The 16,061-nt window shown below is 44.5% G+C and overlaps 1 protein-coding gene and 1 long non-coding RNA gene across 6 annotated transcripts in view; one reads left to right on the top strand and one right to left on the bottom strand.

Moving 5' to 3' along the window:
- pde10a (phosphodiesterase 10A) overlaps nucleotides 1-15,002 on the bottom strand; it is a 153,851-nt gene extending 138,849 nt beyond the window's left edge. The window contains 3 exon segments of the mRNA XM_052494196.1: nucleotides 13,527-13,799; nucleotides 14,291-14,464; nucleotides 14,670-15,002. Coding sequence (XP_052350156.1) covers nucleotides 13,527-13,701 — 175 coding nt within the window. The 5' untranslated portion in view covers nucleotides 13,702-13,799; nucleotides 14,291-14,464; nucleotides 14,670-15,002.
- On the top strand, nucleotides 4,931-8,409 carry LOC127915168 (uncharacterized). 5 transcript variants are annotated; one of them, XR_008090426.1, is made up of 7 exons: nucleotides 4,931-5,165; nucleotides 6,270-6,413; nucleotides 6,654-6,701; nucleotides 6,750-6,797; nucleotides 7,374-7,421; nucleotides 7,662-7,709; nucleotides 8,142-8,409. It is a non-coding gene; the product is annotated as an uncharacterized LOC127915168 (long non-coding RNA). The 5 variants fall into 5 exon arrangements; XR_008090421.1 differs by lacking the exon at nucleotides 8,142-8,409 and adding an exon at nucleotides 7,902-7,929 and having other exon boundaries at nucleotides 7,278-7,421; XR_008090423.1 differs by lacking the exon at nucleotides 8,142-8,409 and adding an exon at nucleotides 7,854-7,881 and having other exon boundaries at nucleotides 7,278-7,421.
- Nucleotides 15,003-16,061: the final 1,059 nt, after the last annotated feature.

Genomic DNA, 16,061 nt, shown 5'->3' with positions numbered 1-16,061 from the left:
CAATGAGAACAGCTGGAGCTGATTAAACCCCTCTCAATGGAGAACAGCTGGAGCTGATTAAACCCGTCTCAATGGAGAACAGCTGGAGCTGATCAAACCCCTCTCAATGAGAACAGCTGGAGCTGATTAAACCCGTCTCAATGAGAACAGCTGGAGCTGATTAAACCCGTCTCATTGAGAACAGCTGGAGCTGATTAAACCCGTCTCATTGAGAACAGCTGGAGCTGATTAAACCCGTCTCATTGAGAACAGCTGAGGCTGATTAAACCCGTCTCATTGAGAACAGCTGGAGCTGATCAAACCCGTCTCAATGAGAACAGCTGGAGCTGATCAAACCCCTCTCAATGGAGAACAGCTGGAGCTGATTAAACCCGTCTCATTGAGAACAGCTGGAGCTGATCAAACCCCCCGTCTCAATGAGAACAGCTGGAGCTGATTAAACCCGTCATCAGCTGGAGCTGAGAACAGCTGGAGCTGATTAAACCCGTCTCAATGGAGAACAGCTGGAGCTGATTAAACCCGTCTCATTGAGAACAGCAGCTGGAGCTGATCAAACCCCTCTCAATGAGAACAGCTGGAGCTGATCAAACCCCTCTCAATGGAGAACAGCTGGAGCTGATTAAACCAGTCTCAATGAGAACAGCTGGAGCTGATCAAACGCCTCTCAATGAGAACAGCTGTTGCTGATTAAACCAGTCTCAATGAGAACAGCTGGAGCTGATCAAACCCGTCTCAATGAGAACAGCTGGAGCTGATTAAACCCGTCTCATTGAGAACAGCTGGAGCTGATCAAACCCCTCTCAATGAGAACAGCTGGAGCTGATTAAACCAGTCTCAATGAGAACAGCTGGAGCTGATCAAACCCGTCTCAATGAGAACAGCTGGAGCTGATTAAACCCGTCTCAATGGAGAACAGCTGGAGCTGATCAAACCCGTCTCAATGGAGAACAGCTGGAGCTGATTAAACCCCTCTCATTGAGAACAGCTGGAGCTGATCAAACCCCTCTCAATGAGAACAGCTGGAGCTGATCAAACCCGTCTCATTGAGAACAGCTGGAGCTGATCAAACCCCTCTCAATGGAGAACAGCTGGAGCTGATTAAACCCGTCTCAATGGAGAACAGCTGGAGCTGATTAAACCCGTCTCATTGAGAACAGCTGGAGCTGATCAAACCCCTCTCAATGGAGAACAGCTGGAGCTGACTAAATCCGTCTCATTGAGAACAGCTGGAGCTGATCAAACCCCTCTCAATGAGAACAGCTGGAGCTGATTAACCCCGTCTCAATGGAGAACAGCTGGAGCTGATTAACCCCGTCTCAATGGAGAACAGCTGGAGCTGATTAACCCCGTCTCAATGGAGAACAGCTGGAGCTGATCAAACCCCTCTCAATGGAGAACAGCTGGAGCTGATCAAACCCGTCTCATTGAGAACAGCTGGAGCTGATCAAACCCGTCTCAATGATGAACAGCTGGAGCTGATCAAACCCGTCTCAATGGAGAACAGCTGGAGCTGATCAAACCCGTCTCATTGAGAACAGCTGGAGCTGATCAAACCAGTCTCAATGATGAACAGCTGGAGCTGATCAAACCCATCTCAATGGAGATCTGCCCGAGGGGGTTATTCAACTGGCCCCTCCGTCGCGACGTCCCCTGAATGCCCATCTGACAGCCTGCTAGCCGCGGCCCGCTAGCTGTCTAGAGCATATCGGCGGCTAGCTGAACAGGTCCATCGGACAATTTCTTGGTCCACTATACCTATTTATGCCAATTGGGCTCGTCCCCTTTACCACACGGAACCCTACTAATCCATAACGACTGGTTTACCGACGTAAATGCACGAGGAGGCTATAAACAGACTTCCTCCGTCACGACGTCCCTCTGAGGCCCGTCTGCTAGCTTGCTTTCCCCGGCCCGCTAGCTGTCTGAATCGCTGTGTCTCCAGACAGCTTAACTACTCACTGGACCCCTATGATCACTCGGCTACGCATGCCTCTCTCTAATGTCAATATGCCTTGTCCATTGCTGTTCTGGTTAGTGATTATTGTCTTATATCATTGTAGAGCCTCTAGCCCTGCTCACTATACCTTATCCAACCCTTTCGTTCCACCTCCCAAACATGCGATGACATCACCTCGTTTAAATGATGGTTCTAGAGACAATATCTCTCTCATCATCCCTCAATGCCTAGGTTTACCTCCACTGTATCCACAGTCCTCTTCTGTACTCCCTGTTCACCCACGACTGCGTGGCTTTGCACGACACCACCAAGCTTGCTGACGACACCACGGTTACAGGCCTGATGACCAACAACGACGAGTCAGCCTATAGGGAGGAGATAAGTGAACTGGCAAATGTGGTGTCGTGACACCAACAACTCCCTCAACGTCAGCAAAAGAAACGAGTTGATTGTTGACTTCAGGAATCAGAGGAGGGAACAGAGGAGGGAACAGAGGAGGGAACACGCCCCGATCCACATGAACGGTTCTGCAGTAGAGAGAGTCAACAGTATTAAGTTCCTTGGCATCCACATCACAGAGGACTTGACACGGACCAACACCACCATCCTGGTCAAGATGGCGCAACAGCGTCTCTACTTTCTAAGGCGGCGGAACAAATTTGCCATGCCGCCCCAGGTCCTCTCCAAATACTACCGCTACGCCATCGAGAGCATCCTGACCGGTTGCTTCATGGCCTGGTACGGGAATTGCTTCGTCCGCGACCGCAAGGCCCTCCAGCGGGTGGTGAACATCATCACTGGGACCTTGCCTCCACCCATCCAGGACTAGTTGAAATGGTGCCAGAGGAAGGCCTGTAGCATCATCAAGAACCCCACACAGCCCAGCCGCGAGCTGATCTCTTCCTTACAGTCGGGCAGATGGTATCGGAGCATGAGGTCTGATACCAACAGGTTCAGAGACAGTTTCTATCTACAAACCATCAGACTGTATCAGAGCATGAGGTCTGATACCAACAGGCTCAAAGACAGTTTCTATCTACAAACCATCAGACTGTATCAGAGCATGAGGTCTGTTACCAACAGGTCCAGAGACAGTTTCTATCTACAAACCATCAGACTGTATCAGAGCATGTCTGATACCAACAGGTCCAGAGACAGTTTCTATCCACAAACCATCAGACTGTATCAGAGCATGAGGTCTGATACCAACAGGTCCAGAGACAGTTTCTATCCACAAACCATCAGACTGTATCAAAGCATGAGGTCTGATACCAACAGGTCCAGAGACAGTTTCTATCCACAAACCATCAGACTGTATCAGAGCATGAGGTCTGTTACCAACAGGTCCAGAGACAGTTTCTATCCACAAACCATCAGACTGTATCAGAGCATGAGGTCTGTTACCAACAGGTCCAGAGACAGTTTCTATCTACAAACCATCAGACTGTATCAGAGCATGTCTGATACCAACAGGCTCAAAGACAGTTTCTATCTACAAACCATCAGACTGTATCAGAGCATGAGGTCTGTTACCAACAGGTCCAGAGACAGTTTCTATCTACAAACCATCAGACTGTATCAGAGCATGTCTGATACCAACAGGTCCAGAGACAGTTTCTATCCACAAACCATCAGACTGTATCAGAGCATGAGGTCTGATACCAACAGGTCCAGAGACAGTTTCTATCCACAAACCATCAGACTGTATCAAAGCATGAGGTCTGATACCAACAGGTCCAGAGACAGTTTCTATCCACAAACCATCAGACTGTATCAGAGCATGAGGTCTGTTACCAACAGGTCCAGAGACAGTTTCTATCCACAAACCATCAGACTGTATCAGAGCATGAGGTCTGTTACCAACAGGTCCAGAGACAGTTTCTATCTACAAACCATCAGACTGTATCAGAGCATGTCTGATACCAACAGGTCCAGAGACAGTTTCTATCCACAAACCATCAGGCTGGCTGAACACTTCAACTGGACGGACCACCTGCTGTGATTCTCGGCACAGTAACACACATCACAACCGCTGACTCTTTTTATACTGCTCAGATTTATACACTGCCACCCCCCTCCTTAAAGGTTCAATTAAAAATAAATACCCAAAACACGTGTAAATATTGGACTATAAAATGTGTCTTTTTGTATTATCCTGATGCTAAAATGTTTATTATATTCTACTGAGACATTTACTTTATCTTCATATTGTTTTATTTTATTATTTCTTATTGTTGTTGTATTGTCCAGAAGGAACCTGCAAGTAAGCATTTGATTGGACGATGTACACAGAGTGTACAAAACATTAGGAACACCTTCCTAATATGGAGTTGCACCCCTCCCTTTTGCCCTCAGAACAGACTCAATTTGTCAGGGAATTGGACTCTACAATGTGTTGAAAACATTCCACAGGGATGCTGGCCCATGTTGACTCTACAAGGTGTTGAAAGCGTTCCACAGGGATGCTGGTCCATGTTGACTCTACAAGGTGTTGAAAGCGTTCCACAGGGATGCTGGTCCATGTTGACTCTACAAGGTGTTGAAAACATTCCACAGGGATGCTGGTCCATGTTGACTCTACAAGGTGTTGAAAGCGTTCCATAGGGATGCTGGCCCATGTTGACTCTACAAGGTGTTGAAAGCGTTCCACAGGGATGCTGGTCCATGTTGACTCTACAAGGTGTTGAAAACATTCCACAGGGATGCTGGTCCATGTTGACTCTACAAGGTGTTGAAAGCGTTCCATAGGGATGCTGGCCCATGTTGACTCTACAAGGTGTTGAAAACGTTCCACAGGGATGCTGGTCCATGTTGACTCTACAAGGTGTTGAAAGCGTTCCATAGGGATGCTGGCCCATGTTGACTCTACAAGGTGTTGAAAGCGTTCCACAGGGATGCTGGTCCATGTTGACTCTACAAGGTGTTGAAAACATTCCACAGGGATGCTGGTCCATGTTGACTCTACAAGGTGTTGAAAGCGTTCCATAGGGATGCTGGCCCATGTTGACTCTACAAGGTGTTGAAAACGTTCCACAGGGATGCTGGTCCATGTTGACTCTACAAGGTGTTGAAAGCGTTTCACAGGGATGCTGGTCCATGTTGACTCTACAAGGTGTTGAAAGCGTTCCACAGGGATGCTGGTCCATGTTGACTCTACAAGGTGTTGAAAGTGTTCCACAGGGATGCTGGTCCATGTTGACTCTACAAGGTGTTGAAAACATTCCACAGGGATGCTGGTCCATGTTGACTCTACAAGGTGTTGAAAGCGTTCCACAGGGATGCTGGTCCATGTTGACTCTACAAGGTGTTGAAAACATTCCACAGGGATGCTGGTCCATGTTGACTCTACAAGGTGTTGAAAGCGTTCCACAGGGATGCTGGCCCATGTTGACTCTACAAGGTGTTGAAAACGTTCCACAGGGATGCTGGTCCATGTTGACTCTACAAGGTGTTGAAAGCGTTTCACAGGGATGCTGGTCCATGTTGACTCTACAATGTGTTGAAAACATTCCACAGGGATGCTGGCCCATGTTGACTCTACAAGGTGTTGAAAGCGTTCCACAGGGATGCTGGTCCATGTTGACTCTACAAGGTGTTGAAAGCGTTCCACAGGGATGCTGGTCCATGTTGACTCTACAAGGTGTTGAAAACATTCCACAGGGATGCTGGTCCATGTTGACTCTACAAGGTGTTGAAAGCGTTCCATAGGGATGCTGGCCCATGTTGACTCTACAAGGTGTTGAAAGCGTTCCACAGGGATGCTGGTCCATGTTGACTCTACAAGGTGTTGAAAACATTCCACAGGGATGCTGGTCCATGTTGACTCTACAAGGTGTTGAAAGCGTTCCATAGGGATGCTGGCCCATGTTGACTCTACAAGGTGTTGAAAACATTCCACAGGGATGCTGGCCCATGTTGACTCTACAAGGTGTTGAAAGCGTTCCACAGGGATGCTGGTCCATGTTGACTCTACAAGGTGTTGAAAGCGTTCCACAGGGATGCTGGTCCATGTTGACTCTACAAGGTGTTGAAAACATTCCACAGGGATGCTGGTCCATGTTGACTCTACAAGGTGTTGAAAGCGTTCCATAGGGATGCTGGCCCATGTTGACTCTACAAGGTGTTGAAAGCGTTCCACAGGGATGCTGGTCCATGTTGACTCTACAAGGTGTTGAAAACATTCCACAGGGATGCTGGTCCATGTTGACTCTACAAGGTGTTGAAAGCGTTCCATAGGGATGCTGGCCCATGTTGACTCTACAAGGTGTTGAAAACGTTCCACAGGGATGCTGGTCCATGTTGACTCTACAAGGTGTTGAAAGCGTTTCACAGGGATGCTGGTCCATGTTGACTCTACAAGGTGTTGAAAGCGTTCCACAGGGATGCTGGTCCATGTTGACTCTACAAGGTGTTGAAAGTGTTCCACAGGGATGCTGGTCCATGTTGACTCTACAAGGTGTTGAAAACATTCCACAGGGATGCTGGTCCATGTTGACTCTACAAGGTGTTGAAAGCGTTCCACAGGGATGCTGGTCCATGTTGACTCTACAAGGTGTTGAAAACATTCCACAGGGATGCTGGTCCATGTTGACTCTACAAGGTGTTGAAAGCGTTCCACAGGGATGCTGGCCCATGTTGACTCTACAAGGTGTTGAAAACGTTCCACAGGGATGCTGGTCCATGTTGACTCTACAAGGTGTTGAAAGCGTTTCACAGGGATGCTGGTCCATGTTGACTCTACAAGGTGTTGAAAACATTCCACAGGGATGCTGGTCCATGTTGACTCTACAAGGTGTTGAAAGCGTTCCACAGGGATGCTGGCCCATGTTGACTCTACAAGGTGTTGAAAACGTTCCACAGGGATGCTGGTCCATGTTGACTCTACAAGGTGTTGAAAGCGTTCCACAGGGATGCGGGTCCATGTTGACTCTACAAGGTGTTGAAAGCGTTCCACAGGGATGCTGGTCCATGTTGACTCTACAAGGTGTTGAAAACATTCCACAGGGATGCTGGTCCATGTTGACTCTACAAGGTGTTGAAAACATTCCACAGGGATGCTGGTCCATGTTGACTCTACAAGGTGTTGAAAGCATTCCATAGGGATGCTGGCCCATGTTGACTCTACAAGGTGTTGAAAGCGTTCCACAGGGATGCTGGTCCATGTTGACTCTACAAGGTGTTGAAAACATTCCACAGGGATGCTGGTCCATGTTGACTCTACAAGGTGTTGAAAGCGTTCCATAGGGATGCTGGCCCATGTTGACTCTACAAGGTGTTGAAAACGTTCCACAGGGATGCTGGTCCATGTTGACTCTACAAGGTGTTGAAAGCGTTTCACAGGGATGCTGGTCCATGTTGACTCTACAAGGTGTTGAAAGCGTTCCACAGGGATGCTGGTCCATGTTGACTCTACAAGGTGTTGAAAGTGTTCCACAGGGATGCTGGTCCATGTTGACTCTACAAGGTGTTGAAAACATTCCACAGGGATGCTGGTCCATGTTGACTCTACAAGGTGTTGAAAGCGTTCCACAGGGATGCTGGTCCATGTTGACTCTACAAGGTGTTGAAAACATTCCACAGGGATGCTGGTCCATGTTGACTCTACAAGGTGTTGAAAGCGTTCCACAGGGATGCTGGCCCATGTTGACTCTACAAGGTGTTGAAAACGTTCCACAGGGATGCTGGTCCATGTTGACTCTACAAGGTGTTGAAAGCGTTTCACAGGGATGCTGGTCCATGTTGACTCTACAAGGTGTTGAAAACATTCCACAGGGATGCTGGTCCATGTTGACTCTACAAGGTGTTGAAAACGTTCCACAGGGATGCTGGTCCATGTTGACTCTACAAGGTGTTGAAAGCGTTCCACAGGGATGCGGGTCCATGTTGACTCTACAAGGTGTTGAAAGCGTTCCACAGGGATGCTGGTCCATGTTGACTCTACAAGGTGTTGAAAGCGTTCCACAGGGATGCTGGTCCATGTTGACTCTACAAGGTGTTGAAAGCGTTCCACAGGGATGCTGGTCCATGTTGACTCTACAAGGTGTTGAAAGCGTTCCACAGGGATGCTGGCCCATGTTGACTCTACAAGGTGTTGAAAGCGTTCCACAGGGATGCTGGTCCATGTTGACTCTACAAGGTGTTGAAAGCGTTCCACATGGATGCTGGTCCATGTTGACTCTACAAGGTGTTGAAAGCGTTCCACAGGGATGCTGGCCCATGTTGACTCTACAAGGTGTTGAAAGCGTTCCACAGGGATGCTGGTCCATGTTGGCTCTACAAGGTGTTGAAAGCGTTCCACAGGGATGCTGGTCCATGTTGGCTCTACAAGGTGTTGAAAGCGTTCCACAGGGATGCTGGTCCATGTTGGCTCTACAAGGTGTTGAAAGCGTTCCACAGGGATGCTGGTCCATGTTGACTCCAATGCTTCTCACAGTTGTGTCAAGTTGGCTGGATGTCCTTTGGATGGTGGACCATTCTTGATACACACTGTTGAGCGTGGAAAACCCGGTAGCGTTGCAGTTCTTGACACAAACCTGTGCGCCTGGCACCTACTACCACACCCCCGTTCAAAGGTACTTAAATCTTTTGTCTTGTCCATTCACCCTCTGAATGGCACACATACACAATCCATGTCTCAATTGTCTCAAGACTTAAAAATCATTCTTTAACCCGTCTCCTCCCCTTCATCTACACTGATTGAAGTGGATTTATAAGGGATAAGGGATCATAGCTTTCACCGGGATTCAACTGGTCAGTCTATATCATGGAAGGAGCTGGTGTTCTTAATGTTTTGTACACTCAGTGTATACCATGCTTATCCTGTACACACAACTAATAAAACGTTAAACTTGGATAAGAGCATCTGCTAAATGAAGAACACAAGATATAATAATACTCTTTGACCGGCTGACTGGCTGATTGGCTGACTGGCTGTTTGGCTGACTGCCTGGCTGACTGGCTGATTGGCTGACTGGCTGTTTGGCTGACTGGCTACAGTCTGTAGCCCTCATGTAGAAAAAAAAAAAACATTGCCAAACCTCACCTCTACCAGCTCTCCTAAACATAACCCAACTCACAGCCACACCCTCGGCCAGCCCCCTCCACACACAATGACACACAGAAACACCCTGCCCCCCTTTCGGGACGGCGCTGGTCCCAGGAGGTTGTTTCTGACGTCAGTAGGAGAGATGGGAGCCAGTCAGGCCTGTGGGCCATTGATGGATGTGCTAGGTCTGTGAGCTTAGAATAGGAAAGGTTTTTGTTACCTGCAGACCTGCTACTGTTCTTATAAAGGGTTTATAGGTCATTCATAACGCACTTCATAAGCATCGCATAAACGCTTCACAAATCACTTATAAACAACCGTGGCTAGCTGATGCTCCATGGAGATGGTGAGTGGTGTTTACCTGGCCTACTGCTACTGTTCGTATAAAGGCTTTATAGGTCATTCATAAAGTCTTCATAAGCACTGCATAGGCACTACATAGGCACTACATAGAGGTTGTTACATGCAGTCCTGCTATTACTGCTCTTATAAAGGCTTTATAGGTCATTCATAAAGCCTTCATAAGCACTGCATAGGCACTACATAGAGGTTGTTACATTCAGTCCTGCTATTACTGCTCTTATAAAGGCTTTATAGGTCATTCATAAAGCCTTCATAAGCACTGCATAGGCACTACATAGAGGTTGTTACATGCAGTCCTGCTACTGCTGCTCTTATAAAAGCTTTATAGCGTAAAACTTAAAATAGCTCAAGCCTTTATTTGCTGAGATCAATGAACACAACAGGCACTGAACAGAGGAGACAGGCTTATGTTTGAGTCAGGCATCCATTTCCTTAATGTACACAGCGTTTTGCTCATTTTGAATAGTATATTGTTTAATTTCGGGCATTCCCTTCCAGCATTTTAAAACCAATAACTTCATTTCCTGCACTAACGTGTTATCATCTACAGACAGTAACCGCGTTTCCATCCAACCATTTCATGCGGATGAAATGACCTGACGAAATGACCTGACGAAATGACCTGACGAAATGACCTGACGAAAATGACCTGACGAAATGACCTGACGAAATGACCTGACGAAATGACCTGACGAAAATGACCTGACGAAAATGACCTGACGAAATGACCTGACGAAATGACCTGACGAAATGACCTGACGAAAATGACCTGACGAAATGACCTGACGAAATGACCTGACGAAAATGACCTGATGAAAATGACCTGACGAAATGACCTGACGAAATGACCTGACGAAATGACCTGACGAAATGACCTGACGAAATGACCTGATGAAAAGTCACATCACTGAGCTGACGGAAATACGAAACACCGGTACAATTTTATAAATGCAGATAGAAAATGTGTTCGTTCGACATGGTGGGATCTTTTCGCGTATGTAAAATGAATTATGCGAGAAATATCGGTGGAAACTTGGGAGTCACCCGATGATACAGTTCGGGAAAGCATGCCGTTTATTAGGCTACAGATTAAATAAGTTCTGATGAACTTCACAGGGTGGTGAAAGTGCCCTGTGATGAGCTTTTCTCCTTTTCCAATAAATACCAAGGGTCTTATTCTGATGACATGATGATCGATTCTTGGCTTCCATTTGATATAATCTCGCTCTTATTCATAATAATGTCATTATGCAGTGGACTAGCCTACCTACACTGTATCTGCAAATTGTTAGCTAGAGCAGTCGTGCCAAGACCACATTTGCTATATAACACAACAGTTTTAGTGACAAAACCATAAGTAAAGTTTAAAATGCGATAGAAACCAATGTAATTTTTTTTTTAAAACGCAAACCCAATTTAACCACAAAAGTTATTTTTAAGTGCACTGTCATCACGCACTGTCATCACGCACCGTCATCACGCACCGTCATCACGCACTGTCATCACGCACTGTCATCACGCACTGTCATCACGCACTGCCATCACGCACTGTCATCACGCACTGTCATCACGCACTGTCATCACGCACTGTCATCACGCACTGTCATCACGCACTGTCATCACGCACCGCCATCACGCACCGTCATCACGTACTGTCATCACGCACTGTCATCACGCACTGTCATCACGCACTGTCATCACGCACTGTCATCACGCACTGTCATCACGCACTGCCATCACGCACTGTCATCACGCACTGTCATCACGCACTGTCATCATGCACTGTCATCACGCACCGTCATCACGCACTGTCATCACGCACTGTCATCACGCACTGTCATCACGCACTGTCATCACGCACCGTCATCACGCACCGTCATCACGCACTGTCATCACGCACTGTCATCACGCACTGTCATCACGCACTGTCATCACGCACTGTCATCACGCACTGTCATCACGCACTGTCATCACGCACTGTCATCACGCACTGTCATCACGCACAACCTGTAAACGTCAGTTTGATGGAAACACGTCTCTGGTGGGAACATGTGCATATTGTTTTATGCAGGTTTTAGAATATTTGCATGAAAATCTGTCGCAAATTGGATGGAAACCTAGATAATGTCACGTTTATTTTGACATAGTATGTCTATATTTTGAAGGAGAAAAAAACTTGACAAATTATTCTCCTCTTTGACTGTGCATTTTTTGGCAGATGTTATTACTTATACCACTAGAGGGCGATCAGCAATTTATAGGTTACTGTACTCCCGAAGCTGTTGACTGTTTTTTTCTTGCCAGTTAGCTAGCAGTTCTCAGCTGTTAGCAGCCTATGGCTAGCAGATCTCAGCTGTTAGCAGCCAATGGCTAGCAGTTCTCAGGTGTTAGCAGCCAATGGCTAGCAGATCTCAGCTGTTAGCAGCCAATGGCTAGCAGATCTCAGCTGTTAGCAGCCAATGGCTAGCAGATCTCAGCTGTTAGCAGCCAATGGCTAGCAGATCTCAGCTGTTAGCAGCCAATGGCTAGCAGATCTCAGCTGTTAGCAGCCAATGGCTAGCAGTTCTCAGTTGTTAGCAGCCAATGGCTAGCAGTTCTCAGCTGTTAGCAACCAATGCCTAGCAGATCTCAGCTGTTAGCAGCCAATGGCAGGCAGTTCTCAGCTGTTAGCAGCCAATGGCTAGCAGATCTTAGCTGTTAGCAGCCAATGGCTAGCAGTTCTCAGGTGTTAGCAGCCTATGGCTAGCAGATCTCAGCTGTTAGCAGCCAATGGCTAGCAGATCCCAGCTGTTAGCAGCCAATGGCTAGCAGATCTCAGCTGTTAGCAGCCAATGGCTAGCAGTTCTCAGTTGTTAGCAGCCAATGGCTAGCAGTTCTCAGCTGTTAGCAGCCAATGGCTAGCAGTTCTCAGTTGTTAGCAGCCAATGGCTAGCAGATCTCAGCTGTTAGCAGCCAATGGCAGGCAGTTCTCAGCTGTTAGCAGCCAATGGCTAGCAGATCTCAGATGTTAGCAGCCAATGGCTAGCAGTTCTCAGGTGTTAGCAGCCAATGGCTAGCAGATCTCAGCTGTTAGCAGCCAATGGCTAGCAGATCTCAGCTGTTAGCAGCCAATGGCTAGCAGATCTCAGCTGTTAGCAGCCAATGGCTAGCAGATCTCAGCTGTTCGCAGCCAATGGCTAGCAGATCTCAGCTGTTAGCAACCAATGCCTAGCAGATCTCAACTGTTAGCAGCCAATGGCAGGCAGTTCTCAGCTGTTAGCAGCCAATGGCTATCAGATCTCAGCTGTTAGCAGCCAATGGCTAGCAGTTCTCAGGTGTTAGCAGCCAATGGCTAGCAGATCTCTGCTGTTAGCAGCCAATGGCTAGCAGATCTCAGCTGTTAGCAGCCAATGGCTAGCAGATCTCAGCTGTTAGCAGCCAATGGCTAGCAGTTCTCAGCTGTTAGCAGCCAATGGCTAGCAGTTCTCAGCTGTTAGCAGCCAATGGCTAGCAGTTCTCAGCTGTTAGCAGCCAATGGCTAGCAGATCTCAGCTGTTAGCAGCCAATGGCAGGCAGATCTCAGCTGTTAGCAGCCAATGGCAGGCAGATCTCAGCTGTTAGCAGCCAGGGCAGTTCTCAGCTGTTAGCAGCCAATGGCAGGCAGTTCTCAGCTGTTAGCAGCCAATGGCAGGCAGTTCTCAGCTGTTAGGAGCCAATGGCAGGCAGTTCCCAGCTGTTAGCAGCCAATGGCTAGAAGTTTTTTTTACTGGCGATAAAAATGGATGATAGCCATAACTTTTAGACTCATTACTGAATTATTTAATGTAACACATCAAACATTAAACCTCGTAAACAATTCATTCAGATCCGGCGTTTATTTGCTGAAATGTGGGCCGTTGCCCGGCTATTAAAAGGGACAGGCGACTAATTGAGACTGTGTTGAATTGAAGTTTTACAGTAATTCATAAAGTCTTTATAAGGACAACACATCCTCTATAAACTAGCTGGTGCTCCATTGAGACCTACAGTATGTAACAGTGTATCATGAGAGCTGTGTGTGAGTGTGAGTGTGAGTGTGTGTGTGTGTGTGTGTGTGTGTGTGTGTGTGTGTGTGTGTGTGTGTGTGTGTGTGTGTGTGTGTGTGTGTGTGTGTGTGTGTGTGTGTGTGTGTGTGTGTGTTACCTGCAGGCAGGCTTCCGCCGCTCTTCCTCTTGTGCCATCTGTCCAGTGTCTCTGAACTCACGCTCTCCGATACAAACTCATCCAGCATCTGAGGATGAAGGGAGAGGTAGGCCTTCACCTTGTCATCCGTCAGACCTGCACAACAACACGGGACAGAGGACGTCAGCTCTTTCATTCATTACCTCTTCATTCATTCATTACCTCTTCATTCATTCATTACCTCTTCATTCATTCATTACCTCTTCATTTACACATCTTTCATTCATTCATTACCTCTTCATTTATTCATTACCTCTTTCATTCATTCATTACCTCTTCATTCATTCATTACCTCTTCATTTATTCATTACATTTATTACATCTTTCATTCATTCATTACCTCTTCATTCATTCATTACCTCTTCATTTATTACATCTTTCATTCATTCATTACCTCTTCATTCATTCATTACCTCTTCATTTACACATCTTTCATTCATTCATTACCTCTTCATTCATTAATTACCTCTTCATTCATTCATTACCTCTTCATTTACACATCTTTCATTAATTCATTACCTCTTCATTTACACATCTTTCATTCATTCATTACCTCTTCATTTATTACATATTTCATTCATTCATTACCTCTTCATTTACACATCTTTCATTCATTCATTACCTCTTCATTTACACATCTTTCATTCATTCATTACCTCTTCATTTATTACATATTTCATTCATTCATTACCTCTTCATTTACACATCTTTCATTCATTCATTACCTCTTCATTTACACATCTTTCATTCATTCATTACCTCTTCATTCATTCATTACCTCTTCATTTACACATCTTTCATTCGTTCATTACCTCTTCATTTACACATCTTTCATTCATTCATTACCTCTTCATTCATTCATTACCTCTTCATTTACACATCTTTCATTCGTTCATTACCTCTTCATTTATTACATATTTCATTAATTCATTACCTCTTCATTTACACATCTTTCATTCATTCATTACCTCTTCATTTACACATCTTTCATTCATTCATTACCTCTTCATTTACACATCTTTCATTCATTCATTACCTCTTCATTTACACATCTTTCATTCATTCATTACCTCTTCATTTACACATCTTTCATTCATTCATTACCTCTTCATTTACACATCTTTCATTCATTCATTACCTCTTCATTCATTCATTACCTCTTCATTTACACATATTTCATTCATTCATTACCTCTTCATTTATTACATCTTTCATTCATTCATTACCTCTTCATTTATTACATATTTCATTCATTCATTACCTCTTCATTTACACATCTTTCATTAATTCATTACCTCTTCATTTACACATCTTTCATTCATTCATTACCTCTTCATTTACACATCTTTCATTCATTCATTACCTCTTCATTTATTACATATTTCATTCATTCATTACCTCTTCATTTATTACATCTTTCATTCATTCATTACCTCTTCATTTATTACATATTTCATTCATTCATTACCTCTTCATTTATTACATATTTCATTCATTCATTACCTCTTCATTTACACATCTTTCATTCATTCATTACCTCTTCATTTACACATCTTTCATTCATTCATTACCTCTTCATTTACACATCTTTCATTCATTCATTACCTCTTCATTTACACATCTTTCATTCATTCATTACCTCTTCATTTATTACATATTTCATTCATTCATTACCTCTTCATTTATTACATATTTCATTCATTCATTACCTCTTTATTCATTCATTACCTCTTCATTTACACATCTTTCATTCATTCATTACCTCTTCATTTACACATCTTTCATTCATTCATTACCTCTTCATTTATTACATATTTCATTCATTCATTACCTCTTCATTTATTACATATTTCATTCATTCATTACCTCTTCATTTACACATCTTTCATTCATTCATTACCTCTTCATTTATTACATATTTCATTCATTCATTACCTCTTCATTTACACATCTTTCATTCATTCATTACCTCTTCATTTATTACATATTTCATTCATTCATTACTTCTTCATTTACACATCTTTCATTCATTCATTACCTCTTCATTTATTACATATTTCATTCATTCATTACTTCTTCATTTACACATCTTTCATTCATTCATTACCTCTTCATTTATTACATATTTCATTCATTCATTACCTCTTCATTTACACATCTTTCATTCATTCATTACCTCTTCATTTACCCATCTTTCATTCATTCATTACCTCTTCATTTACACATCTTTCATTCATTCATTACCTCTTCATTTACACATCTTTCATTCATTCATTACTTCTTCATTTACACATATTTCATTCATTCATTACCTGTTCATTTATTACATCTTTCATTCATTCATTACCTCTTCATTTATTACATATTTCATTCATTCATTACCTCTTCATTTATTACATATTTCATTCATTCATTACCTCTTCATTTATTCATTACCTCTTCATTTACACATCTTTCATTCATTCATTACCTCTTCATTTATTACATATTTCATTC

This window comes from Oncorhynchus keta, chromosome 3 (assembly GCF_023373465.1).
Source record: "Oncorhynchus keta strain PuntledgeMale-10-30-2019 chromosome 3, Oket_V2, whole genome shotgun sequence".
NCBI classification, from domain to species: Eukaryota; Metazoa; Chordata; class Actinopteri; order Salmoniformes; family Salmonidae; genus Oncorhynchus; species Oncorhynchus keta.
Note: the sequence above shows the minus strand (reverse complement) of the source record. Positions and strands in the feature narration are given on the sequence as shown.